At 39.6% G+C, this 27,708-nt stretch overlaps 1 protein-coding gene across 2 annotated transcripts in view; it reads left to right on the plus strand.

Annotated features, from left to right (window-relative positions):
* NKAIN3 (sodium/potassium transporting ATPase interacting 3) overlaps positions 1 to 27,708 on the plus strand; it is a 535,514-nt gene that overhangs the window by 469,877 nt on the left and 37,929 nt on the right. For both annotated transcript variants that reach the window (XM_027561061.1, XM_027561060.1), the window contains exon 5: positions 26,888 to 26,948. In XM_027561061.1, the coding sequence (XP_027416862.1) occupies positions 26,888 to 26,948 (61 nt within the window). The remainder of the gene's footprint in view (positions 1 to 26,887; positions 26,949 to 27,708) is intronic.

Raw genomic sequence — 27,708 nt, forward strand, 5'->3', positions numbered from 1 at the left:
GCAACTTTACTATAATCATTGATTAGTTCTAGTAATTTTCTGGTGGAGTCTTTAGGGTTTTCTATGTAGAGGATCATGTCATCTGCAAATAGTGAGAGTTTTACTTCTTCTTTTCCAATTTGGATTCCTTTTATTTCTTTTTCTGCTCTGATTGCTGTGGCCAAAACTTCCAAAACTATGTTGAATAGTAATGGTGAGAGTGGGCACCCTTGTCTTGTTCCTGACTTTAGGGGAAATGCTTTCAATTTTTCACCATTGAGGATAATATTTGCTGTGGGTTTGTCATATATAGCTTTTATTATGTTGAGGTATGTTCCTTCTATTCCTGCTTTCTGGAGAGTTTTTATCATAAATGGATGTTGAATTTTGTCAAAGGCTTTCTCTGCATCTATTGAGATAATCATATGGTTTTTATCTTTCAATTTGTTAATGTGGTATATTACATTGATTGATTTGCGGATATTGAAGAATCCTTGCATCCCTGGGATAAAGCCCACTTGGTCATGGTGTATGATCTTTTTAATGTGTTGTTGGATTCTGATTGCTAGAACTTTGTTAAGGATTTTTGCATCTATGTTCATCAGTGGTATTGGCCTGTAGTTTTCTTTTTTTGTGGGATCTTTGTCAGGTTTTGGTATTAGGGTGATGGTGGCCTCATAGAATGAGTTTGGAAGTTTACCTTCCTCTGCAATTTTCTGGAAGAGTTTGAGTAGGATACGTGTTAGCTCTTCTCTAAATTTTTGGTAGAATTCAGCTGTGAAGCCGTCTGGACCTGGGCTTTTGTTTGCTGGAAGATTTTTTATTACAGTTTCAATTTCCATGCTTGTGATGGGTCTGTTAAGATTTTCTATTTCTTCCTGGTTCAGTTTTGGAAAGTTGTACTTTTCTAAGAATTTGTCCATTTCTTCCACGTTGTCCATTTTATTGGCATATAATTGTTGATAGTAGTCTCTTATGATCCTTTGTATTTCTGTGTTGTCTGTTGTGATCTCTCCATTTTCATTTCTAATTTTATTGATTTGATTTTTCTCCCTTTGTTTCTTGATGAGTCTGGCTAATGGTTTGTCAATTTTATTTATCCTTCCAAAGAACCAGCTTTTGGCTTTGTTGATTTTTGCTATGGTCTCTTTTGCATTTATTTCTGCTCTAATTTTTAAGATTTCTTTCCTTCTACTAACCGTGGGGTTCTTCATTTCTTCCTTTTCTAGTTGCTTTAGGTGTAGAGTTAGGTTATTTATTTGACTTTTTTCTTGTTTCTTGAGGTATGCCTGCATTGCTATGAACTTTCCCCTTAGGACTGCTTTTACAGTGTCCCACAGGTTTTGGGTTGTTGTGTTTTCATTTTCATTCGTTTCTATGCATATTTTGATTTCTTTTTTGATTTCTTCTGTGATTTGTTGGTTATTCAGCAGCGTGTTGTTCAGCCTCCATATGTTGGAACTTTTAATAGTTTTTCTCCTGTAATTGAGATCTAATCTTACTGCATTGTGGTCAGAAAAGATGCTTGGAATGATTTCTATTTTTTTTAATTTACCAAGGCTAGATTTATGGCCCAGGATGTGATCTATCCTGGAGAAGGTTCTGTGTGTGCCTGAGAAAAAGGTGAAATTTATTGTTTTGGGATGAAATGTCCTATAGATATCAATTAGGTCTAATTGGTCTATTGTATCGTTTAAAGTTTTTGTTTCCTTGTTAATTTTCTGTTTAGTTGATCTATCCATAGGTGTGAGTGGGATATTAAAGTCTCCCACTATTATTGTGTTATTGTTAATTTCTCCTTTCATACTTGTTAGCATTTGTCTTACATATTGCAGTGGTCCCGTGTTGGGTGCATATATATTTATAATTGTTATATCTTCTTCTTGGATTGATCCTTTGATCATTATGTAGTGACCATCTTTGTCTCTTTTCACAGCCTTTGTTTTAAAGTCTATTTTATCTGATATGAGTATTGCAACTCTTGCTTTCTTTTGGTCCCTATTTGCATGGAAAATCTTTTTCCAGCCCTTCACTTTCAGTCTGTATGTGTCCCCTGTTTTAAGGTGGGTCTCTTGTAGACAACATATGTAGGGGTCTTGTTTTTGTATCCATTCAGCCAGTCTTTGTCTTTTGGTTGGGACATTCAACCCATTTATGTTTAAGGTAATTACTGATAAGTATGATCCCGTTGCCATTTACTTTTTACTGGACACTTCATTGCACTCCAGAGAGAAGAAATACAGCTCCACCCACCAGAACACCGACACAAGCTTCCCTAACCAAGAAACCTTGACAAGCCACCTGTACAAACCCACACACAGCAAGGAAACACCACAATAAAGAGAACTCCACAAACTGCCAGAATACAGAAAGGACACCCCAAAATCAGCAATTTAAACAAGATAAAGAGACAGAGGAATACCCAGCAGATAAAGGAACAGGATAAATGCCCACCAAACCAAACAAAAGAGGAAGAGATAGGGAATCTACCTGATAAAGAATTCTGAATAATGATAGTGAAATTGTTCCAAAATGAAATCAAAATGGAATCACAGATAAATAGCCTGGAGGCAAGGATTGAGAAGATGCAAGAAAGGTTTAACAAGGACTTAGAAGAAATAAAAAAGAGTCAATATATAATGAATAATGCAATAAATGAAATTAAAAACACTCTGGAGGCAACAAATAGTAGAATAACAGAGGCAGAAGATAGGATTAGTTAATTAGAAGATAGAATGGTAGAAATAAATGAATCAGAGAGGATAAAAGAAAAACGAATTAAAAGAAATGAGGACAATCTCAGAGACCTCCAGGACAATATTGAACACTACAACATTCAAATCATAGGGGTCCCAGAAGAAGAAGACAAAAAGAAAAACCATGAGAAAATACTCGAGGAGATAATAGTTGAAAACTTCCCTAAAATGGGGAAGGAAATTATCACCCAAGTCCAAGAAACCCAGAGAGTCCCAAACAGGATAAACCCAAGGGGAAACACCCCAAGACACATATTAATCAAATTAACAAAGATCAAACACAAAGAACAAATATTAAAAGCAGCAAGGGAAAAACAACAAATAACACACAAGGGAATTCCCATAAGGATAACAGCTGATCTTTCAATAGATACTCTTCAAGCCAGGAGGGAATGGCAAGACATACTTAAAATGATGAAAGAAAATAACCTACAGCCCAGATTATTGTACCCAGCAAGGATCTCATTCAAATATGAAGGAGAAATCAAAAGCTTTTCAGACAAGCAAAAGCTGAGAGAATTCTGCACCACCAAACCAGCTCTCCAACAAATACTAAAGGATATTCTCTAGACAGGAAACACAAAAACGATGTATAAATTCTTTTGCTTTTTCGATGATCCAGCGGATATTGACAATTTGATTTCTGGTTCTTCTGCCTTTTCTAAAACCAGCTTGAACATTTGGAAGTTCATGGTTCACATATTGCTGAAGCCTGGCTTGGAGAATTTTGAGCATTATTTTACTAGCATGTGAGATGAGTGCAGTTGTGCGGTAGTTTGAGCATTCTTTGGCATTGCTTTTCTTTGGGATTGGAATGAAAACTGACCTTTTCCAGTCCTGTAGCACCGAAGAATTAATGCCTCCGAACTGTGGTGCTGGAGAAGGCTCTTGAGAGTCCCTTGGACAGCAAGGAGGTCAAACCAGTCCATCCTAAAGGAAAGCAACCCTGAATGTTCATTCCAAGGACTGATGTTGAAGCTGTTGCTCCAATACTTTGGCCACCTCATGCGAAGAGCCAACTCATTAGCAAAGACCCTGATGCTGGGAAAGATTAAGGGCAGGAGGAGAAGGGGGCAACAGAGATGAGATGGTTGGATGGCATCACTGACTCAGTGGACACAAATTTGAGCAAACTCAGGGAAATAGTGAAGGACAGGGAGGCCTGGCATGCTGCAGTCCATTGGTTCTTGGAGTTGGACATAACTGAGCAAGCACGCAGGGAGAGCAGGCTGTGGGGAGGGAAGCTGACTGGAACTCCGTTCCTAGACGCAGTGTCAGGACAAGGACCTAGGCTGCTGGGGTGGGGGGGTGGGGGCAGCTTTCCCTGAGACCCCACAGTAAGGACCTTCATCACCTGATCACCTGTGCTACCACCTGAAAAAGCACACATACATTTTCACTTAGAGTGAGACTCCTCACCCACTGGTTAAAAATTTAGTGCTAAAATGGTCAGTTACTTAGTCCTACCAAAATCGGTTTATTTTTATATTCACAACACAATATCCATTTTCCTAATGAACAAATGAAAGAAGGTTTATTTTTCTTTTAAATGATGGTATCAACATATAGAAAGATAAAAACATCTAATAGGAGACTTCGCATTTCAGCTGAGGATCAGATATGAGCAGTAATTTGCTTTGAATCAACTTTCCCAGTTTTTTCTGGTGTTTCAGAATGCTGGGAGGTTTTTTAGTAAGGCAGTAAATGGATTAGATATTTGAAGGGAAGGATATATTACTTTGTTAGGTTTACATTTCTTTCTGTAAAAGAATTCTACCTATAAAATCCCAATGGAGATAATATCTTGATTAATCAAATAATCCTTCTCTTATCAGTTAATATATCCTCCCAGGAAAAGCAAAACCTAACTGTGTAATTTTCCTTGTCTGACTTGAGAGTCTTGCTGGTGGCAAAATATTAACCCCTGAAACGACTCAGCTTCCCCAAACGCGGTTACCGCTGCGATCGTTGAAAGCTTGACCTCTGCCATTTTTGTTGTTGTTGAACTGGAGACATTGACCTGAGAGCTGTCTAGGGGTCCAGATGAGGGGGCTGAGTGCCAGGCATGGCCCCGTGAATTGCCTATCCTGCTCCCACTGAGCAGAGAAGACTGTTCTCCAGGAGGTTGGCAGGCTGTTCTCCAGGAGGTTGGGGGTCAACTTGGTGTCAGGTCCATCCCACCGTGATCCCACCCCCTGGAGAACTGTTCCCTTGTCTAGAAGCAGATGTCACAAAAACTCCTTGAACTCTGGAGGCTTCTTAGAGCCCTGGATCTCCAGGCCCTTTCTAAGATGCATGTGTAATGCTTTACCCCATGCCAGACGCTACCAATCCCTTCACTTATAATAACCCGGTTAATCCAAAGGGAAATTCCATTCATGGGCTAGATATTAGTATTATCACCCTTATTTTTTTATAATTTACCTGGTGGCTCAGATGGTAACGAATCTGTCTGCAGTGCAGGAAACCCGGGATGTAGGTGGCTCAGGCATTTTCCCCATGGGACTGTCAGCTTAGAGACTCCTGTTCCCGGTCACTCCATCCTACAAGTCAACGGACAGAATACAACATCTACTAAATACCAGAAGTGGGAGTGTGGCTAAAGGTCCAAGTACCGGGGCTAGACTATTCAAATTCAACTGAAGTGTCACATTGAAAATCATTCCTTTCTGTGGTTTAATCTGTATATATTTAATTTATGCATCATATTGACTTTTTTAATAGACTTTATTTATTCATTCAGTTTTATCGAGATATTATTGACATACAGCATTGTTTAAGGTATAATAATAACTTGACCTACAACATAATAACTTGACTTATGTATATTATGAAGTGATTAGCACAATAATAATAGTTAACATCCATCATCTCATATAGACACACAGAAAGGTTTATTTTTTATTATGAGAACTTTTAAGATCTACTCTCTTAGCAACTTTCAAGTATACCATACAGCAGTGTTAACTGTAGTCATCATAATGCACATGCATTATATTATCAATACTTATTTATCTTTTAACTGGCAATTTGCACCTTTTGACCACCTTCATTTAATCCACTCTCCTACTCTCCCTTTCTGGTAACTAAAAATCTGACTGTTTTACTATAAGTTTTTTTATAGACCTTATTTTTCAGGAAAGTTTTAGGTTCACAACAAAACTGAGCAGAAGCTACAAAACTTTCCCATATACCCCTTACTTCTCTATATGCATGACCTCCCCACTACCAAAATCCCACACTAGTGGTATATGGGAATCTCTGACCTTTCTGCTCATTGTTACTGTGAACCTAAAAATGTTCTAAAAAAATAGTTTATTAATTTGGGAAAAAAAAAACACCCTCACATCAGATTGGTCCATTTGTTACAATTGATGAAGCTACATTGACATGTCATGATCATACAAAGTCCAGAGTGTACATTAGAGTTCACTCTTAATGTTGTACATTCTGTCGAAAGTGAAGTCACTCAGTTGTGTCCGACTCTTTGCGACCCCATAGACTGTAGCCTATCAGGCTCCTCCGTCCATTGGATTTTCCAGGCAAGAGTGCTGGAGTGGATTGCCATTTCCTTCTCCAGGGGATCTTCCTGATCCAGGAATCGAACCCGGGTCTCCCACATTGCAGGCAGACGCTTTACTGTCTGAGCCACCAGGGAAGCCCATACATTCTGTGAGTTTTAACAAACGTTTAACATGTATTGATCATTGAAGTATCATACGAAGTAATTTCATTGCCCTAAAAATCCTCTTTGCTCTATCTATTCACCCCTGCCTCCCAGGCACCGACCCTTTTCTTGCCTACATGTATGAGCATGTACTCAGTCACTCAATCATTTCGACTATAGTCCCATGGGCTGTAGCCCACCAGGCTCCTCTGTCCATGGAATTCTCCAGGCAAGAATACTGGAGTTGGTTGCCATTTCCTCCTCCAGATCTTTCCAACCCAGGGGTCAAACACATGTTCCTGCATTGGCAAGAAGATTCTTTACCACAGAGTCACCTGGCAAGCCCTATTGTCTCCATAATTTTTCATTTTCTAGAACTTCATATGATAGGAATTATATAGTATGTCATTTTTTCAGATTGATTTCTTCCTCTTAGGAATATGTGTTTAAGATTCTTTCACGTCTTTTCATGTCTTCACAACTCATTTCATTTTAGTGCTGAATAGTATCCTATTATCTGAATGTACCACATTCACCTACTAAAGGACATCTTGGTTGCTTTCAAGTTTTGGCAATTATAAATAAAACTGATATAAATATCCATGTGCAGGATTTTGTGTGGACCTGCTTTCAGCTCCTTTTGGTACATACCCAAAGTAGGAATATGGTTCTGGGTCAAATGCAAGTTAGGTTTTGCAAGAAATTACCAAACTGTTTCCAAGTGCACTGTTTCACACTCCCCAGCAATGAATGAGAATTCCTATAGGAATTCACATCCTTGTTGCTATTTGGGGTTGTCAGAATTCTGGATTTTGGCCATTCTAATAGATGTGTCATGGCATCTCACTGTTTTAATTTGATGCTAAACCTGAAACTCCAGTACTTTGACCACCTCATGCGAAGAGTTGACTCATTGGAAAAGACTCTGATGCTGGGAGGGATTGGGGGCAGGAGGAGAAGGGGATGACAGAGGATGAGATGGCTGGATGGCATCACTGACTCGATGGACATGAGTTTGAGTGAAGTCTGGGAGTTGGTGATGAACAGGGAGGCCTGGCGTGCTGAGATTCATGGGGTTGCAAAGAGTCAGACACGACTGAGCGACTGAACTGAACTAAATGACGTATGCTGTTGACCATCTTTCTTTATGCATATTGCCAACCATGAATCTTCTTTGCTGAGACATCTGTTCAGGTTTTTGGCCCATTTTTCAATGGGATTGTTCATTTTCATAATACTGAGTTTTAAAAGTTCTTTGTACACTTTGACTAACAGTCCTATCTATGTCAGATGTGTCTTTTGCAAATATTTTCTCCACATGTCTGAAAAAGTCTGAAGAAATATTTTCTTTGCAAGGCTATAGTGTGTATACTTATTCTCTTGACAGTGTATTTTACATAACAGAAAATTTTAACTTTCATGAAATTCATTTTATCAATTATTTTTATAATGGACTGTGCCTTCAATGTTGGATCTACCAAGATATTATGATATCCAAGGTCACCTAGATTTTCTCCTATGTTATCTTCTAGGAGTTTTATAATTTTGTGTTTTACACTTAGATATGTGAACTAATTTTTGAGTTAATTTTTATGAAGAGTATATTCTTTTTACTTTTTGTTTTTGTTTTTTGAGTTTGAAAACAGAAAAAATTCATCATTAATATTTCTAATTTCATCTTGAGAAACCACATGGCATGGCATACTGAAAACTAACTTTGTTTCCTTTAATAAGATTTTGGTTGAAAATATGTATTAATAAGCATTATATAGTCACCTTCCCAATTAAAGTGTGGTGTGTTTCAGTGGCTGTAAGAATAACTTAAGCATGGTTTTCAGCTGAATAGAACATCAGCTTAGCTGACAGTTCTAGCGGTTGGATTCACATTATCCTTCTTGAATCCATTGATCTGAAGCAGCATTAAAATGTTTCAATAAGTGCCCTTATAAAGACAGCAGGCCAACATTACTAAACTTTTTAAAACACTTCAAAGGGGATTATGGAAACATGTTGAAGCTCTGATAGTAAATAAGTATGCGTGCGTGTGTACTAAACCGCTTCAGTTGTGTCCAACTCTTTGTGACTTCTGTGGACTGTAGCCCACCAGGCTTCTCTGAAGATGGGATTCTCCAGGCAGGAATACTGGAGTGGGTTTCCATGCCGTCCTCCAAGGGATCTTTCCAACCCAGGGATCATACTCACGTCTCTTATGTTTCTCCTGCATTGGCAGGCAGGTTCTTTACTGCTAGCACCACTAGTATACTGGCCACCAAAGTGATCTTTAGCAAATGAGCACTGATAGTTCGGTTTCTAATTTCCCTCCTCTTAGTTAACTTGCACAATGATGATATATAGTTGTAGATGTAGATAGTTGACTCACTCAAGCCTACAGCCTACGCACAAGATGCAGATGAAAACTTACTACTCAGACCAGTTCTTCCTTTCAACTGATATACATTCCATGAGTTATTGTCCAGTTTATTGGAAGGTCATTTCTCTGCCCACAAGTAAAGTGTTTAATTTCTCCCTGTGGAGAAGAACCCTCCAGGTTGGAAATGTATTCAAGCACAGACAATTATCATTTCAACTCATCAGCTGAGTTTTCCTCTCTTCTAATTGGAGTGCCCTTCGGGTGTCCATGTTCTTGCCATGTGAGCTTATATGCTCACCAACTAGGGACACAGGATTTGAGGTTCCCCTCCCAACAGGGCTGGCCTTCTCACCCAGAAGGAAAGTGTGTGCTACCGTTTTGGGGTATGCAGTCTGTCATCATATCACCTCTGTCATCACTAGATCCAGCTCTTCCCCATGGCTAGTTAATGTGACATTTTGCAACCTTGATCCCTTTAAGATCATTAAGTGGCTTAATACCTTTATTGTTTTATCCTTTGAAGACCAACATAGGGCTTTGATTTTTCACTCTTTAATGCCAATGAGGCATCGGAGACTATCTGAGAGGGAGCTATGTGGAAGAAAACAGACACTGGAGCCTTCTGGAAGCCAAAAGCAGAGGAGAGAGGGGAGATGGGGGACAAAGAGAGCCAGTTTGATGTCACTGTTAACTACTGAAATACTATTGCTATTTGGTCTTTTAAGCAGAGACAAAATGTCATCCTTATTTGGCCAGTTTGCATGAGGATTTTGCTTTTCCTAAAATGCAAGTAAAATTCCTACCAACGCCCTCTGACATGGTTTCTATCTTAAGTACATCACTCCCTCCCTCTCTTTCTCTAGAGCCCACTCTTTCCCACTTCCTCTTCTTCTTCCTCCACTCTCCCTTCCTCCTTTCGTCTTCACACACATAGATAGTATTCATTGAATGAAATAGAAGAGAAAGGGTGTCAGGAAGGTCCAGGCTGAAAATTATTTGAGAATCCATCAGTAAGTGAAAGCAGGTTTAAAATCCTTCTATTCACAGGATTAAAGCTGCAGCAAAAGCAAAAATAACAAAACTAGAGCTGATGAACATGTAGGAGGTAAAGGTTACAACAGATTCCATAGGTGGCTTCTATCCATTTTAACAAGGATTAAATCTATTTTAATAGTTCTTTGTTAAATCATTTAATTACTTTTCTGAGAAGAGACAGCTCTAGGTATCATGTAAGGTAAAACCTTTCAGAATTAAAAAAATAAGAAGTGAGGGGGAAAGGAAGCAGCTAGGTAATCAAGATAAGATTATAGTCAGAGCCTTACATAGAAAAGTTAACATTTCAAATGACTTCTACAAAAATCCCTTTCCAAATCTGCTTCCTTTCTAGACTTTGATTAAATTCACATTAGCACCATGGGGGGAAAAAGGCAGATGTTTTAAAAACTATTGTCATATTAACTGATGTGAGAAAATGTTTCTTGATTTAATGACGTGTAAATAAGATGTATCTTTATATTTTTCTGGCTGTGGTTATTAGCCTCCTGGTAAAATGCTCAAATTATATGCTTGAAAATATAGATACAAATATACTCCAAAAGAAAATAAATAAACAAAGCCAGGTGTGTCACTCTAACTCAAGTGAAAGTAAATTCAAGTGTAAAGGAAAGAAATGGTAAAGATTAGGAAGAAACAATTGTCTCATGTCAAAACCCCAGTTGTTTCATATGGTAAAATGTAAAATTATGTAGTTATTTGTTCATATATATACATATAATATATGTTGTTATTGTTTGGTAGCTAAGTTGTGTCTGGCTCTTTGTGACCCCATAGACTGCAGCATGCCAGACTTCCCTGTCCTCCACTATTTCCTGGAGTTTGCTCAAGTTCATCTCCATTGAGTTGACGATGCTATCTAACCATCTCATCCTATCCCTACTTATACATATATATATATATATATATATATATATATATATAGTATAATATCATATATACACATATATATACATTATATAGTATATCATATATGTGTATGTGTGTGTGTGTGTGTGTGTATGGTCTTCTATTAACTTCCTGAAATAAATAAAAAGATGATACCCCTCCCTCCAGGAGTCTGTCATTAATTTGAAAAGTTGAGACATACAAGCATAAAATGGTAAAGAAATGGTAATAAGATGTGTTAGGCAGTGATAACTAGCTTTGCAGGTCAGTTACCTGCCATACAAAATAAAGGGAGGGCTTCTAATACTCAGTAGATTCCATTCCACTTTTAAAATGTATAGTGTGTGTGTGCACACGTGTGTGTGCATAAAGACATATGCAACTGGGAAAGGTAAAAGAGGAAGCACCCTTCTGACTCTGGAAGGATCCACAATCAACAGGTTGGAATGATGAGAAAGTATGGAACATTTGGGTAAAAGAGGAAAAATTTTCCCCAACCAGAAAAAAGATCAACTTTATAGTAGAACATAGCCTTGAAAGACAAGTGGAGATGTTTGTGTAAGGAGAAGATTCTTGAATGACATTGATTCATTGCATTTTGATCACATGTAAAGATTTGTGCCTTCTCGTATGTTTGCTGTAAAATGGCATGCCCAGTGAAAATCCAACATTGCAATTAGGTAGATTAATTTCTGTCAATATCCAACAAAGACACATGGTTTTTTCCCAAAAGTTATTTTATTTTTAAAAAGTTTTATTTATATTTGAGTATAGCCAATTAACAATGTTGTGGTTGTTATCCATTTTAGATAGAGTAGTGTATACATGCCGATCCCAAACTCTATAAATATCCCTCCTTCCCCTCTGGCAACCATAAATTCATTCTCTGTTTCTGTTCTGTAAATAAGTTCATTTGTATCATTTCTTTTTTAGATTCCACATATACAAAGATACATAGTATAAAATACATTTCTTCCTTAGCCATTTGTTCACTTGTTATCAGTCACAGATATGAATTCAAAATCTTGAAGATCTGATTTCAGTGGCAAAAATGCTGCAACTTTAATTATTTGCGTAGTGATCCTGATGTAAAATCCTGCAGAAGGCAAGACAGGAAATCAGAGTTGGGTTGAATGTCAATTATGCATGCTAATTTCCATTCATATACAAATATCTGATTAAATTCATAGAATGCAGCTGGGTCCACTTTCATCTTTAATGAAAAGAAAATATCACTCAAAGGGTGTGAAAGCAGGGATTGAAAATTCGAAGGGTGTTTTTCTTGAACACTCACAGGAAGTCATTTCTCATAGTACTATTATTTCTGTTTCAGTTGTTTGCTTTTTGTGTTGTGTTTTGTTGTTATTGTTTATTTGTTTTTTGCAGTTGTCATTTTCTTAGAATGAAAACTCTAAAAAGAGCCCAAGGGAATATTGTAAAATTTAAATTTTCCTCCCAGCCCCAAAACAAGGGTATATCACTTCCCCACTCTGGTGGCAATAGCTGATATCAGTTCCAGAAATAGTATGTGCATTATAATACCAGCTCATAATTGAATTTAGCTATATATATTTTTTTAAGCCCAAATAATAGCTGTTTAGAAGGTAAGTGTAAGTCACTCAGTCATGCCCAACTCTCTGCAATCCCATGGACTATAGTCCACCAGGGTCCTCTGTCCATGGAATTCTCCAGGCAGGAATACTGGAGTAGGTAGCCATTCCCTTCTCCAGGGGATCTTCCCCATACAGGGATCAAACCCAGGTCTCTGGGATTGTGGGCAGATTCTTTACCATCTGAGCCACAGGGAAGTCCATTTAGGAGGTAGAGATTTGTTTTACTCTCATCTGAGAGGGATCTGGCAGCAGGCACAGCAGGCCTATAATGGTGCCTCCATGGTCATCTGAGAATCAGTCTTTTTTAATATTTCCTTCCTCATCTGATCTCAGATCATTCCATTTTCATCCTGAAAGCACCTCATGATCACAACAGGGCAGCCAGAGTGAAGTCTATCACATCAACATCCTCGCCAAGAAGAAGGAAGAACAAAAGGGCATGCCTCCCAGCTGTCAGCTCCCTTTAAAGAGGTTTTTTCTGGAAAGTTACTTACAGCATTTAGTTGACCAGAAGAGGCAGATTTTAAGTTGGAGAGAACAGACAGGTGGATACGGGAGGGAAGGGGGCGGGGTGGGATGAAATGAAAGTTTGCTTTGGAGTCGGCCTTTCCTCCCCAGATTCCAGGCAGATTTTTCCCACTCTGACTTTGTGTAAGGCTGGGGTTGTCTCAGCTTCTGCCCTTTTACACAAGGGCAGATCAACATCACACCCACACAGGACCCTGTTGCTGTCATCAGAAAGGAATTCGGTGTTGAGCCCCACCATGAACCCAACCCTTTGGTCCACTGTCACCCAGCCAAGTGTCGCTTCTGGGCACTGGGGCCACTGAAGTCCAGAGGCAGGTGGGATACAGATGCTGGGGTGCCCGGCAGAACTGAACACCCACAGTCTACTTGGAGTTTCATGTCAATTCTCTGTGAATTTGGATGGATAAAAAGACCATTAGATTTGACAAAATGTAGACTGCTAACCTTTAAAAGAGCAATCTCAGCAGAAAAGTAGGGCCAGAAGCCAAATTGCAGTGAATTAAGGAAGGAATGAAAAGCAGAGGAAAGCAGGCAGCTGATAACAACATTCATTTCAGACGTTTGTGGGTGGAAGGAGGAAGCTGTAAGACATAACAGAATCAAGTGACATTTTTGTAAGATAAGGGAGAACTAAACATTTTTGAAGGCAGAAGGAAAAGAGTCTGTGAAAAGGAGATATTGGAGACAAGCCCAAAAGAGCAAAAGAAAGATCTTTGGAAATCAAGATAAGAAAAAACATCAGGGAGACGGGAGTGATCCTTTAAAAAGGAAAGATTCCTTATCCTCAGATTCATTAAAAAAGAATGAAGGAATATGTGAAGAAAAAAAATACAATCGGGTGTGTCTGTGTATATGTTAATTGGTTCACGTTGTCTTACGTTCAACAAAGTGCTAGAAAAGAATAAGAATTGTGTTGAGTTAGACTGGGGACTTCCATGGGATCAAAAATGTTTATTGTAGGAAAAACCTATGGAAACAATCTATTAATGTATCCTCCTCATTTGAAGAGACAGGAAACTGTGTATGAGAAAATAAACTGATTTACTGAGATGGGTTGAAAGGAATCTGTCAGGACTTTTTACTATGTGAGAAGAATCCCTGAAGACTACGAGTGAGATGTGAAACCAGAATGGGCCCAGTTCTGGAAAGAAAGCTGAGGTCTGGGTGAGGCTGGGGGTAAGCTTGAAAGGGGGAGATGAAGCCACGGTTGAAGCTGAGGAAGTTCAAATTCATTTGTTCTTATTGATAAGGCATGAGCACTAAGGTCCTGCTCTACTTTGTGACCTAAGAAGGGAGCAAAGAAAGGAGAAGGAGAAGTGATACAGGTTCAGGCTTGGTTCCGTCCATCAAAGAGCAAGAATGGTTGGGATGCTAAGCCTGTAGGGAGGGCAACATAAAGCCACTGGCCAGGCATGCTGCTTCCATCAGTAAAAGAGACGCTCTGATGAAACCAACATCTTCATCGTCTCAGGTCTCACCCAGTGAATGTGGAGACAGCCTGAACTATGCCATTGACCTTTGTAGACTAATGACATGTGCTTGATTCCTGATTCTACTACTAACTAGCTATGTAACCTGGAGCTAGTTATTCTGATCCTTCATTTCCTCATCCACAAAGGAGAGAAACTACTACTCACTTTGCAAATATGTTGTGAAAGTTAAATTCTTGAGAACTTAGCACTAAATACCTAGTAAATACTCAGATGTTGCTACAAATGGTTACATAGGTCTCTTTTAATGAAATATCCAATGCAGCATACAATGTAAGAAGATAGAATCTCTCTTGAAGTATCTGATTATTACATAGAAAGAGCTATATAATATACAACCATTCCAATATTCTCTAGGATTCTCTACAATAAATGAGATCATCCTCTCAGCTCAGCTTCCATCATATAGAAAATAAGAAAACTACCAAACGTGGTAGGGGAGAGATACTTTCTGTTAGTGATTCTGAGGGCAATGCCTGGAGGGACCTCGAGGAACCTTAACCGTATTTTTAAGGCTCATTGAACACCATTCTCTCCCACTGAGTTTATGTAGCACCGAAGCCTCTTGTCATACAATTTCTACCTCTCAAGGCATAGTAGGGAGACCACCTTTAATTACCACTGAACCAACCCTTAATGCCTTCCTCCTGGGATGTCCATACAGTGTAACAATTTTAGTCTGAGAACTGGAAGAGGAAACCAATAGTCAGCTATTGTCAACTATTCTCATTTTTAAACACCTGAAATAGAAGCAGAGGTGCCATTTATTTTCACTCAAAATTACAAAAAGTATTACCTGTTTTTTTTTTTTTTTTTTTTTTTTTTTACTTAGGATTTTTGTGGGCAAAGTATTTCTACAAAGATTCTTTTAAAGCATAACTTAGGGCTTCCCTAGTGGCTCAGTGGTAAAGAATCTGCCTGCCAATGCAGGAGACATGGGCTCCATCTCTGGTCCAGGAAGATTCTGCATGCCGCAGAGCAACTAAGCCCAACTTTTGAGCCTGTGTTCTAGAGCCCAGGAATTGCAACTGCTGAGCCCATGTGCCACAACTACCGAAGCCAACGTGCCCAAGAGCCTGTGCTCCACAACAAGAGAAGCCGCTGCAACAAGAAGCTCATGCTCCGCAACTAGCAAGTAGCCCCCACTCAGTGCAGCTAGAGAAGAGTCTGTGTGTGCAGCAGCAGTGAAGACCAGCATAGCCAAAAATAAATAAAAAAATAATTTAAAAAAAAGTATATCTTAGATCTGCAAAGCATCTAGAAATTTTACTGGTTTCTGAAGTAAAATACTATAATCCAAAATCATCTTAGAAAAAAAAAAAACAAACTCTTAGTTTGGGCAATTAGAAAATGGGTATTAGTGAAAACCTCTTCACTTCTAATCATTTCAACATATTATAAAGAATAATGATGACTCTTTCCCATTGAATTGGAAATGCATGCATGCTAAGTCACTTCAGTCATGTCCAACTCTGTGACCCCATGGACTATAGCTCTATAGGCTCCTCTGTCCATGGGATTCTCCAGACAAGAATACTGAAGTGGGTTGCCATTTCTTCCTCCAGGGGCTCTTCCTGACCCAGGGATCAAACCCATGTCTCTTATGTCTCCTGCATTGGCAGGCAGGTTCTTTACCACGAGTTTTATAAAACTAAAAATAAAGTCTGAAAACTCTAGATTATAGACACAATTATGTTGGAACTATTTTATGCTTTTGACTCAACTCTTACACTTTTCAGGCTTTAAAAATGCTATGGAAAGTTTAGATCATCATTTTAAAAGAACAGACTATATGGTGCGCAATGTGGTGAGTGAATAGTTGGATCACACTTAATCCCATGTAAGATTATTATAAAAAATTATACCATCTTCCTGGGATTGTACCATAAAGGAGTTTGTGCCTGCTTTGGATTTTAGAAGAATTGTGTATACAGTAGTAGTAAGGAAAGGGATCAACATCATGAACTACAGAGTCAGAATATAACTTCCTACCTAAATGGTTTGGAAACAAATTGATTAACCTCTGTGCTTCAGTTTTCTCTTCCATAGAATTAAGATAATGATAGAACTTAGCTCTTAAAGATATAAGGGCTTAATGAATTAGTGGAAATATGGTGTTCAGCTAAGCCCTGGGCTAAGCACTAGGCATCCATTATTCAGTAATCCTCATAATAATAAGTGAAGTAAAATGATCATTATCCCCATTTTACAGAGGAGGAAACTGAGGCTCAGAGAGGTCAAATATCTTGCCAAAGTTTGTTCAGATGGTATTGGAAAAGTCAATATTTGAACTGAGATCTCTCCAACCACAAAGCTGAACTCTTGACCAGCAAAACCATTAACTGTAAGGAAAGCACTGGATTCCAGTAACAAGGCTGAAATTCATCCTGAGAACTGGATAATTGGAGCAACCCCAGCAGCGAGTGTGGCCTCTTGTGGATTCCCCAAGCATTAGATGGAGCTCCTTGGAATCCCTCTGAAGAGCATCATTGGCCCTGAGGACTTTGAAGTTGTTCTCGCAGTCAAAAGAGAAGAGATATAGAGGCTCAGAACCAAGGAGGGTGCAGGAAGACAAGGAAAGTGATGGTGTGCGTGCTGTGTGTGCTAAGTGGCTTCAGTTGTGTCTGACTCTTTGACCTATGGACACACCAGGCTCCTGTGTCCATGGAATTTCCCAGGCAAGAACACTGGAGTGGGTTGCCACACCCTCCTCCAGGAGATCTTCCTGACCCAGGGATCAAATACACATCTCTTATGTCTCCTGCATTGGCATTCAGGTTCTTTACCATTTCACTGAGACCATCAAAGGAGGTCAGGTGGTCCATGACATGGGATCCTCCCCACCCCCTGGCCCTGAGTAGAACAGAGGGGATCTGCTGCACAACACTGAAGTCTAGGCAGGTCCCAGGCTCCGCATCTGCTTCACTCAAAGGTTCATTAGTTACAAAGGCTGGTACACTTAGTACCTCACACAGAACACTCTGGGACCTTCTCAGAGCTGGGCAACAGCATCATCAGTCTCATTTGGTCTCCTGTTCAAGAAGGTGGAATTTAGGTGGAATTGATTCCATGTACTAATTCAGTCGAGTGGATCACAGCATCTGCCACATTTCACTAGGCAGAACTTTCCAATACATCCCTCAGACAAATCAAGAAGCCTGTGAAAACCCCATTTCTGTTACAGACAAGCAGACTTTCATATTGCAAAATCCTTCCCCTCAAATTCCACAAATACATCCAGGCAGAGAAATGCCTGTCTTTCTCTTGGGTTCTCCTGAGCTCTATAAAATCTATATATCCACATACAACTCCATCTATAATAAGGGGCTGAGAAGTTTACTGAGGTTGCATGACTGTCCCCAGATGGTGGGAGCAGTGTCCACAATAGACAGGGCTCCAGACATTGCCATTTGATTCCACTGCTGATGAGCCAGCTCCTCGGTGGGAAGTGGCTGGCAGTGGACAGACATGCAGATCTGCATGCCCCTGGGGTGACGCCTGGCTGCCTAAGATGGGGCTTGGAGCACGGCTGCTCTGCCATCTGCTGCCTTTCAGCGGGTGTTCTTGGGATCTCTGTTCTCAATACATGAGACCTGGAGGTGGACATCCCAACTATCGGGTTGTGTGGTCTGCCAGCAAGCTGGATTTGAGGGTGTATTGGCAGGCATGTCTCTCCTGAGATATTGAGGGTACCCACCCTTGACCCTGAGAAGCACAAAAAGTCATAATGCTCTGGTAAGCTAGAGGGCAGTTTCAAAAACGTGTCCTGAGAACTAGAGATCTGAGTTGTTAGAGAGTGAAGTCAACAGCTCAAGAACAGGGACAGAAGATGGAACAGGCAAGCCTGAGGCCAGTCTGAGTGGACGTGGACAGAGGGCACCTGCCCAACTGCAGTTTTCATTCCAGTTCCCTGGGCCTGACTCCGTGTAGAGAGTCAGGTGCGGAAGAGGCAGTGGCTAATAGTCCCCTTTTAGGCTCACCCAAGACCCTACCCCTCACATTCTGACACTGTCACAAAACAACTGTTTGGATCCAAACTACATTTATAGGTTCATCTCATACCTTTACAAACTGACTTTTAGCTCTATGTTTAGGATTGTAAAGTGTGTAAATATTAGAAGACATATTTTTTATAGAAACATTTTTCTTCAGCTTACTTCATAACACTCAGGTACTATGACCCTAGTAAACTATTTACATGATACCACTGAAGAATTGCTTCCCAGGTGGCACTAGTAAAGAATCTGCCTGCCAATGCTGGAGACGTAAGAGACGCAAGTTCAATCCCTGGGTCAGGAAGATCCCCTGAAGGAGGGCGTGGCAACCCACTCCAATATCCTTGCTTGGAGAATCTCATGGACAGAGGAACCTGGCGAGCTACTGTCTATGGGGTTGCCAAGAGCCGGACACAACTGAAGTGACTGAGCACAGAGCACACACGGTGAAGAATTATTAAGCTTGGCAGGCGACACTTAGAAAAGTCCCAGATATGAGCTACTTAAATAAGTCTATTTGTTTGCCGTGTTTGAACAACGCTGTTGTTCCTCTATGACTTGACACCAGAAATGCACTGAGAACAATGCTCTTTGCAAGTCAGAGTAACTTGTGTGTCCTCCATATATTGCTGAGCTGGCTTGTACAGAGCATCTGCATCACAAAAGCATGTCATTAAAAAGCTTATCTTCCTTGGTAGAAGCCAGCAAACCATTTGTTTTCCATTTTGACTGTCTACACGAGTGCTTCTCCTATACATAAGGGCAATAAATCCCCAAAGCCCAGAGTAATGCAATGCTGTTGCCGTTGTGCATTTTTATGGTCATTGTAGAGGAAACAACTTATTTCCATATTCATTGATTCATTTGAAGCCCAGGGTGCCAGTGGGACTCTTAGGAGAGTGAACCAAATGTCTTCAAATAATTTCAGGCTTCATTTGGCATAGGACACTTCCATAAACAGGCATCACAAATTCTGGATTCCTGAAGGATAAGTGTGAGCAGCTTGATTAAAAAACAAATAGGTTAGGAGTTACTGGGATTACAAGGAAATTCTCCCCATAGTTATCTAAATAAATGAGAACCCAGGCCCTTGTCCCCTGAGGAACCTAAGTTCCTAGACTTCTGTGCTGCTGGGTACACAGAAGAAAACAGATAGACATGGGTGTGCACAAAAACACCCTGCTGGGAGCCCTGGAGAAAGAAATGTGTCTACACAACTCTGTGGTGAGACTGTCCACCTGCAGCCTGTTCTTCAGCCTCAGAGTCTTTTAATAACTCCTTAGGAAGGAGGGAAATGTCCGTGTCCAGCCCAATGCAGAGGGTGAGCCACTGCGCAAAGGTGAGCCTTCACCCCTCCTAAAGGAGAGAGTCAGAAGGTTTCCAAGTGATTAACCACCTGTCACGTTTCTGGACCTTCTGTCATCTATCAACGAGAGGGCAAGCTGCATTCAGACTGCAGCGAGGTTTGGAGTTATGAAAACCACTGATCACTTTGATAAAGTGACTGGAAAATTCATATTCCATCATGTTATTCGTATTTCTCCTCTCCCCAGTGAAGGAAGTGGCGTGTATTCAGGAACACCTGTAGCTATTTTTCATGTACTTCAAATGTTTGTATGAGTGCTAAGTCACTTCAGTTGTGTCTGACTCTTTGCAACCCCATGGACTGTAGTCCACCAGGTTCCTCTGTCCATGGGATTCTCCAGGCAAGAATACGGGAATGGGTAGCCATGCCCTGCTCCAGAGGATCTTCCCAACCCAGAGATCAAACCTGTGTCTCCCATGTCTCCTGCATTGGCAGGTGGAGTCTTTGCCACGGAGCCATGTGTGAGGCCCTTACCCAACCCACTGGTCAGTAACACAGTGCTCCTTGTCCTTGACCTGTCAGAGGCCTTGGCCACGGCCAACTGCCCTGGCTTTCATGTATCCCCCCATCCCTTGAGCCAGTCCTTTTCAGTCCCTTTTACTGCCTCTTTGGCATCTTGCCAACCCGTAAATGTAATAATGTTGCAGGTCTTCATCCCTGAACCTCTTCTCTGCCTTCACTCACTTCCTTAGTGATCTAATCAAGTCATGTGGCTTTAAACACCATCCGTAGACACACTGATGACCTCCAGATTTATTACTGCTCTTTGCCTGAGCCTTACTCAGGGCTGTGTTTTCAAGCTAACAGTCTTTACAGATGAGGTAACTTCTCCTCCATCCCACCTTTGACAAAGAGTAGGCTTGCTTCCTCTTACTAGAAAAGTAACTCAAAAAATCACTATAGAAACTTTTTAAATATTTCAGTATGATCGGTTTTTGGAGGTAAAATTACTGGGTGAAAGAGTTTATATAGTGTTTGCCAACTTCTTCCAAATGTAGTATGTGAGAATGTCAATCTGATCATCTTTGTTAACACACACCCACAAAAATTTTAAGAAGTGTTGTAAAATATGGTGACAACATAGCTTCCTTGTAGTCTTCATGTGATTTCCTTTATGTCTGATGTATGATATCATTCCACAGTTTATTAGTTTTATTTCCTTCTATATGGCTTAGATATCTATGTTTTTTGCAAATTTTTCTATTGTTTGCCCTTTTTAAACTTAGAGGAATGATTTACTTTTAAAAAGCAACTTAAGAGACTTCCCTGGTGGTCCAGTGGCTAGGACTCAGTGCTGTCAGTGCAAGGGGCCTGGTTTTGATCCCTGGTCAGGGAATTAGAGCTTACATGCCCCAACTAAGATCTGACGCAGCCAAATTAAAAAATAAAAATATTTTTTTAAAAGGAACTCAGGATTCCTCTCCTGCAATATGACCTTCTATGTATGCAGGGGGCCATCATGGCCCATGTGGGGAGTACAGCAAAGAAATGTGAAGTTCATTCTGGCTTCTGTACCCTGAGTAGTCAAGTCCTTCATCTCTGGCCCAGCATCCACGAAAAAGTAATGGGCTAACTTGTTAGATTATACATAGAGTAAAATCCCAAATCCTGCACATTCTGACATTAGGTAGCTATGGTTTCTTTTATAAGTAACTTAACACCTTAACCCAAATAAATTACATGCAGATGCTTTCTACTCACAAATGTTCAACTTAATGACGTCTGTAGGGACACAGAAGCTAAGAGCTAAGCATGCCAGCCTCTGCCTGCATCCCGTGGGAGGGACTTGGGCCAAAACTTTTATAAAGTCCTTTTGGACTTGAGGAAAAATTTGGACTAACAAAGAGCCATTTAGAATCTGTTTGTTAAATAGAAAAACTTCCCTCCTTCCTTACAGATTCTCTTAAGCTTTAGGACTTAAATGTTGGCGTGAGTGGTGGGAAATTTGGGACAGTATCGGGGACTTATTTTTGCTCATGAATCCTTCTGGCTTCCCTCAAATCTCCCAATTCTCTCCTAAGGCAAGTACTGAACAAGTTTTCCTCTCTGCATTCCCTAAATGAGTTTTTCTCACCATCCACTCCAATGAAAAGTGATCCCTTAAGACACTCAGGGGTTTCCCCAGTGGCTCAGCAGTAAAGAATCAGTCTGTCATGCAGGAGACTCAGGAGACTCAGGTTCCATCCCTGGGTGGGGAAGATCCCCTGGAGGAGGGAATGACAATCCACTCCAATATTCTTGCCTGGAGAATCCCATGGACAGAGGAGTCTGGCGGGCTACAGTCCATGGGGTTTCAAAGAGTCAGACACGACTGAAGAGACTGAGTACATACACAAGACACTCAGGCTTGTAGAAATTTTCATTTCTTTGACTTATTCTTACCAAGACTCACAATTAGCAGGACACACAGACCATGGTTAGCTGTCCTGCATGAGTGAAATCTAATCCTGTCAATCCTTATACAAGCCTGCCAGGCTCCTCTGTCCATGGGATTTCCCAGCAAAAATACTGGAGGGAGTTGCCATTTCTTTCTCCAAGGGATCTTCTTGACCCAGTGGTTAAACCCACATCTCTTGTGTCTCCTGCACTGGCAGATGGATTCTTTACCACTAGCTCTACCTGGGAAGCCCTAAAGGCTTGCAGCCCAAACAAATCAATTTTCTACACAAATTCTACTTGCAAAAACGAATCAATCCCTTCACACACACACAAAGGTGCTGGAATCTAGTCTTAGGCCATTTGCATCCATTTAATATATTGAAAAAGATGGAATTTATGCAGTCAGAAGGAGAAAATCATTTGAATGTTATAACCATAGAGATGGATGTCTTTAACAGAAGAGAAAAAAGATGTCTTTAAAATGAATGACTCTTTCAAAACTTTATTTGAAGCAGAAATAATCAGGATTATTATCCTGATGTTGTTTATTTTGTGTCTTTGCTATTGGCAAGAATGTATTTTATTCCATTTCTTAGAGATAAGCAGAAAGCCATGGGGACTATTTCAACTCATTTTCTGGGAAACCAAGAACTACACAACAGTCAGCCGTCTACAAATCAGTGATTAACATGGTGTCTAGACATGTTCTCATGAGAATAGCATTATTAATGAAATAGCAGTTTGGTTAATCATGAGAGCAAAAGTAATTTAGGGAGTAAATAATTTATTAGTATGCCAATCAATGAAGCAAAAGTAAAAGGATATGTTTTAATTAATTCATTTGTTATAATATTGAGATTATGACTGGCAAATTCTGTTTGAAGACTTGGACAGTAATCCAATATTGCCAATATGGCAGGTCTTTATCTTTCTGTTTCCAGCTAATGGTATTGCATATTTCAATTACCCAAAATTCCTTTTGTTTCATATGTCAGGATATTATTAAGATCCATTAATAAACAATTGGATCTGCAAATTTTCTGTTGCTATGCTATGCGTTGCTCTGTTTCTTTAAAACTGGGTGTTCTCACATTTCATTAACAAAAAAATTTTCACCAACTAGGGGAAAATAGTGTGATGCCAGTATAACTAAGAACCTCATCTTATTTTCTGCTACTTAAAAGGCTCATTTGGAAAAAGAGTAATAAATATATTGACCAATAATCTTAAGTATATAGACAATCTTTTCAGAAACACAGTTAACCCAATAATTTAAAAATAATCTATGGTCCTAAAATGCAGGGAAGAAATACAAGATAAACAAGACTTAAATAAAAACATACTTTTTGAAAATTTTATTTGAAAAATTATTCAACTGAGTTTGCTTCTTTTGCCTTTATAAAAGTACATCTATGGACTTCTCTGGTGGTACAGTGGCTGAGAATCCTCCTGCCAATGCAAGGGACATGAGTTCGATCCCTGATTGGGAAGATTCACATAGGCTAATATACGATGGCAACTGAAGCCCACACACACTAGAGCCCGCACGCTGTAACTACTGAGCCTACATACTACAACCACTGAAGCCTGTGAGCATAGAGCCTCTGCTCTGCAACAAGAGAAGCCACCAAAATGAGAAGCCCACACACCACAACTAAGAGTAATCCCCACTCACCACAATTAGAGAAAGCCCCAGTGCAAAAACAAAGACCCAGTGAGACAAAAATCAATCAATAAATAACTTTTTTTAAAAGTACATCTATGATCATCTTCTTATGTAGTCCTACTAACTGCTCAATGTCTCATCCTAACCCCAATCCTCTCCCTAAATTTCAACTTACTCAAATGATGGAATCAGAACTTTCTAACTTGCATTTTAACAGTTACTATTTTCCAGGTCTCTTGTAACAACTGGAAGGGCAAACCAGAGGAGATGGGATAGACTTCATTTTAAGTTAAAATTTCTCTATCAGGATGGGATTTTTTTCAACCCTGTCAGATTAGCTCTGCATATTGATATGTGAAAACAGTGTTTCAGCACTGAACTCACCAAGTGTGTTCTCATGGGCCCTTCTAGTCAATACTCTGGCCTTCCTTCCAGGAAATGCCAGTGAACCAACTAGTAAATGCAGATGGATCCAGCATGCCAAATGGAATGAGCCAATGCTAAAAAAAAAACAAAAAACAAAAAAAAAACCAAAATATGTTCCCTGTCAGAGAGGCTAATAATAGGCTAATATCAGCATCATTGTCATCTCAAAAGATATCAATGAAGATAAAACAATAACTTATCTTACTTCAAATCAACATAAATGTGTAAGTAGAAGTGTTAGATTTTTTGTAAAGATATATAGTCTGTTAGGAAAGTAGAAAAGTATTATTCATTGGAGAACTGAGCTATCATGAAAGCCTTAACTTTATACTAGAAAAGTCCTACAACACTCAATCAAAACATTTTGCTTATCTTGCACCTACGTAAATGGAAAAATAATGATTTGTGAGATTTAATTTACCTGAGTTCACTGTGTGGGAAAAATTATTGGATTACCTAAGCTATCAAGCAACTATGGGCTAACTATTCAATATGCAACTGCCAAGATAAAGCAAACGGTGTAGCATCTAAACATTGGTCTGTAAGCAAAGTAACAAAACCAGTTCAGAATTGTTCTTATTGTAACATGATTCATTCAGTCTTCTACTAACCTTCTCCTTGCCAAGTGAGTAGAAGAGACCCAGAGTATCAGTCATCCTGGTCACACTGCACACGAAGAGACTTGATTTGTTTGGCTGTCACTTTGTCTAGCTCTTCAGTGTTCAAAGGAAATGTGAGCTGCCTATTTATGTCACTAGGACTCGTGGCACCTGAACTCACTGAACTGCTCTTCAAGCCAGTGGGCCATCGTCAAAGTCAGTTCCCCACAGTAGGGCATATTCATCCAAAGAGCTACATCAAGGAATCCAAAGTAGAACATGTGTATTGAAAAGAGTGAACACGATAACACCTGGGAACGTAAGGAGAAAATATTACTTCTGTTTCTATTTATGTATTTATTTATTTTCTAAAAACTGAAGAAAAACAAGCTTTTAACAATAAATAATGTGTAGTTTGACTCTGGCTTCCCAGGTGACTAAATGGTAAAGGATCTGCCTGCCAATGCAGGAGACACAGGAGATGCAAGTTCGATCCCTGGGTCAGAAAGATCCCCTGGAGGAGGAAATGGCAACCCACTCCAGGATTCTTGCCTGGGAAATCCCATGGACAGAGGGGCCTGGTAGGTTTCAGTCCATGGGGTTGCAATGAGTCGGATACGCCTTAACAACTGAGCACACACTCACACAGCCTCACCTGGACTGCATGTCGGAAAGTCACATGTATTTCTAAAGTACTAGCCGTAGCCTGTGAAGGAATAGGAGCCCCCCTCTGACTTGGCTGCAGAAGAACTCAAAGTATACTGTTCTCTTGGGTGGAGTCCAGCTGTCTTCAGAAGGCCTTACCCCGTCAACTACGGGCACACACACACATCCTAGCCCCTGAAACCAAGCAGGATCCTGTGGCGCCCCCTTGGGTACAAAAGCCTTTTCATGTCCCTGTTTCTTTGTGAGAAAATGGCTTCAGCTTCTGAAACATTCCCTGAGTTCCGAAGAGCAGATTGAAATAGTTACTAATTAGGAAAAGGAGGAGATGCAGAAACAAAGTAGGAGCAGTCAAGAAAGAAGAACAATATACCTGGTGTTTGCATTTTCCCAGGTGGCTTAGCCGTAAAGAATCTGCCTGCAATGCAGGAGACCCAGGTTTGATCCCTAGGTGAGGAAGATCCCCTGGAGGGCATAGCAACCCACTCCAGTATTCTTGCCTGAAGTATCCCATGGACAGAGGAGCCTGGCGGGCTACAGTCCATAGAAAGAGTTGCACACGACTGAAGTGACTAAGCAGCAGCGGCATACCTGGTGTTTGCAGCTGGCCATTTATAATTAACAAAGCAATTTAACACTTAATTAGAATTTACATTTTCAAAGCATTTTCCATAATTAAATAAATGATTGGTATTTAATTTACAATGAACATATTTTGATTCCCCTTGTGGTGATTAAACATTAAAATAGTTGTGGTAATAATGAAAAGTGCTACAAATTGCTCTACAAATAGTAAAAACTTAAATATGTATGTTCTGAATAACCTGTGGTGATTTTAAAATATAAGAACTGGAAATACCAAATCAAAATCTAAGGGAAATATCTGTGATTTGTTCCAAATCAAAATCTAAGTAAAATATATCTATAATTTTTCCCATTTCTGTGTACTACTTTAGAAAGTCATTAAGCCTAAGTAAAAATGAAAAAGTTTCTTTAAAATCATAGCTGCTGCTGCTGCTAGGTCACTTCAGTCATGTCCGACTCTGTGCAATCCCACAGATGGCAGCCCACCAGGCTCCCCCGTCCCTGGGATTCTCCAGACAAGAACACTGGAGTGGGTTGCCATTTCCTTCTCCAATGCATGAAAGTGAAAAGTGAAAGTGAAGTCGCTCAGTCATGTCTGACCCTTAGTGACCCCATGGACTGCAGCCTACCAGGCTCCTCCGTCCATGGGATTTTCCAGGCAAGAGTACTGGAGTAGGGTGCCATTTCCTTCTCAAAAATCATAGCTATTATTTTAAAATATTTAAATAGCATTTAAGTTTTTTTTCTAAATGTTACAAATTCATAGATGATACTACTGTATATTCTTTATCTACTGATTATACAGTCTCTTTAATTATGGACATTTGTCCTAGATTTTCAAGACTTTTTTTTCTTCTTTGCAGTTGGTTGGTTTTGTGTATGCCTGTTATGTGATCAGTATTTTCATGGAAGAAGAGGATACCTGTAAGTATTATTTTATCTGCTTCTGAGTTTATTTTGCATGAGATTAGCTTCCAAAACTAATCATTACAGGATCATGAAATGTTTTATATTTGGAATTTTAAATGATTAAAATCAACAGAGTAAAGTTACAATCAAACATTTACAAACTATCCTGCACACAAATAAGATTGCACCAAGTATGGAAGCCCTCAATCCAAGTCATGCAAAAGAATGTGGAGAGACAGAGATGCCCACTGATTGCTGCTGTATCATTTTAGTAACTTTTCATCAGAGACCTAAATGTCTTTCAGAGTAGAAAATTAGGGTTGCTTTATCTATCACCAGTTATAAGTATGCTGGCTGCAGAATTTTGAAATCTGACTAATAGCAATAACATCAATAGGATAATACAATATATCAAGCACTACATATGTATATAAACTCCATAAAGGAAACAAAAATGACAACCTTCAATGTAAGATGTAAATAAAGAGAGAGACATGCTGAAAAACAATTAATGGAATGATAATAAGTAGTCACATTTTAGCAGAACACTAAAAAAAAAAAAACAAAAAGACATTATTACTGGAAGTTATGTGGAAAGAACCTTAGCAACAGAGGCCAACAACTGGCATTTATGGAACACCTGCTAATCGATAAGGCACTTCTTGGCACAATTTCATTATAGGCTCATGTCATACCAAAAACCTTAAATTTGCTTTTTAAAAATAAATTATTATTAGATAAATAAATCATAACCAACCATCCTGGGGATTTGGTT

The sequence above is a fragment of the Bos indicus x Bos taurus genome, chromosome 14 (genome assembly GCF_003369695.1).
Source record: "Bos indicus x Bos taurus breed Angus x Brahman F1 hybrid chromosome 14, Bos_hybrid_MaternalHap_v2.0, whole genome shotgun sequence".
NCBI classification, from domain to species: domain Eukaryota; kingdom Metazoa; phylum Chordata; class Mammalia; order Artiodactyla; family Bovidae; genus Bos; species Bos indicus x Bos taurus.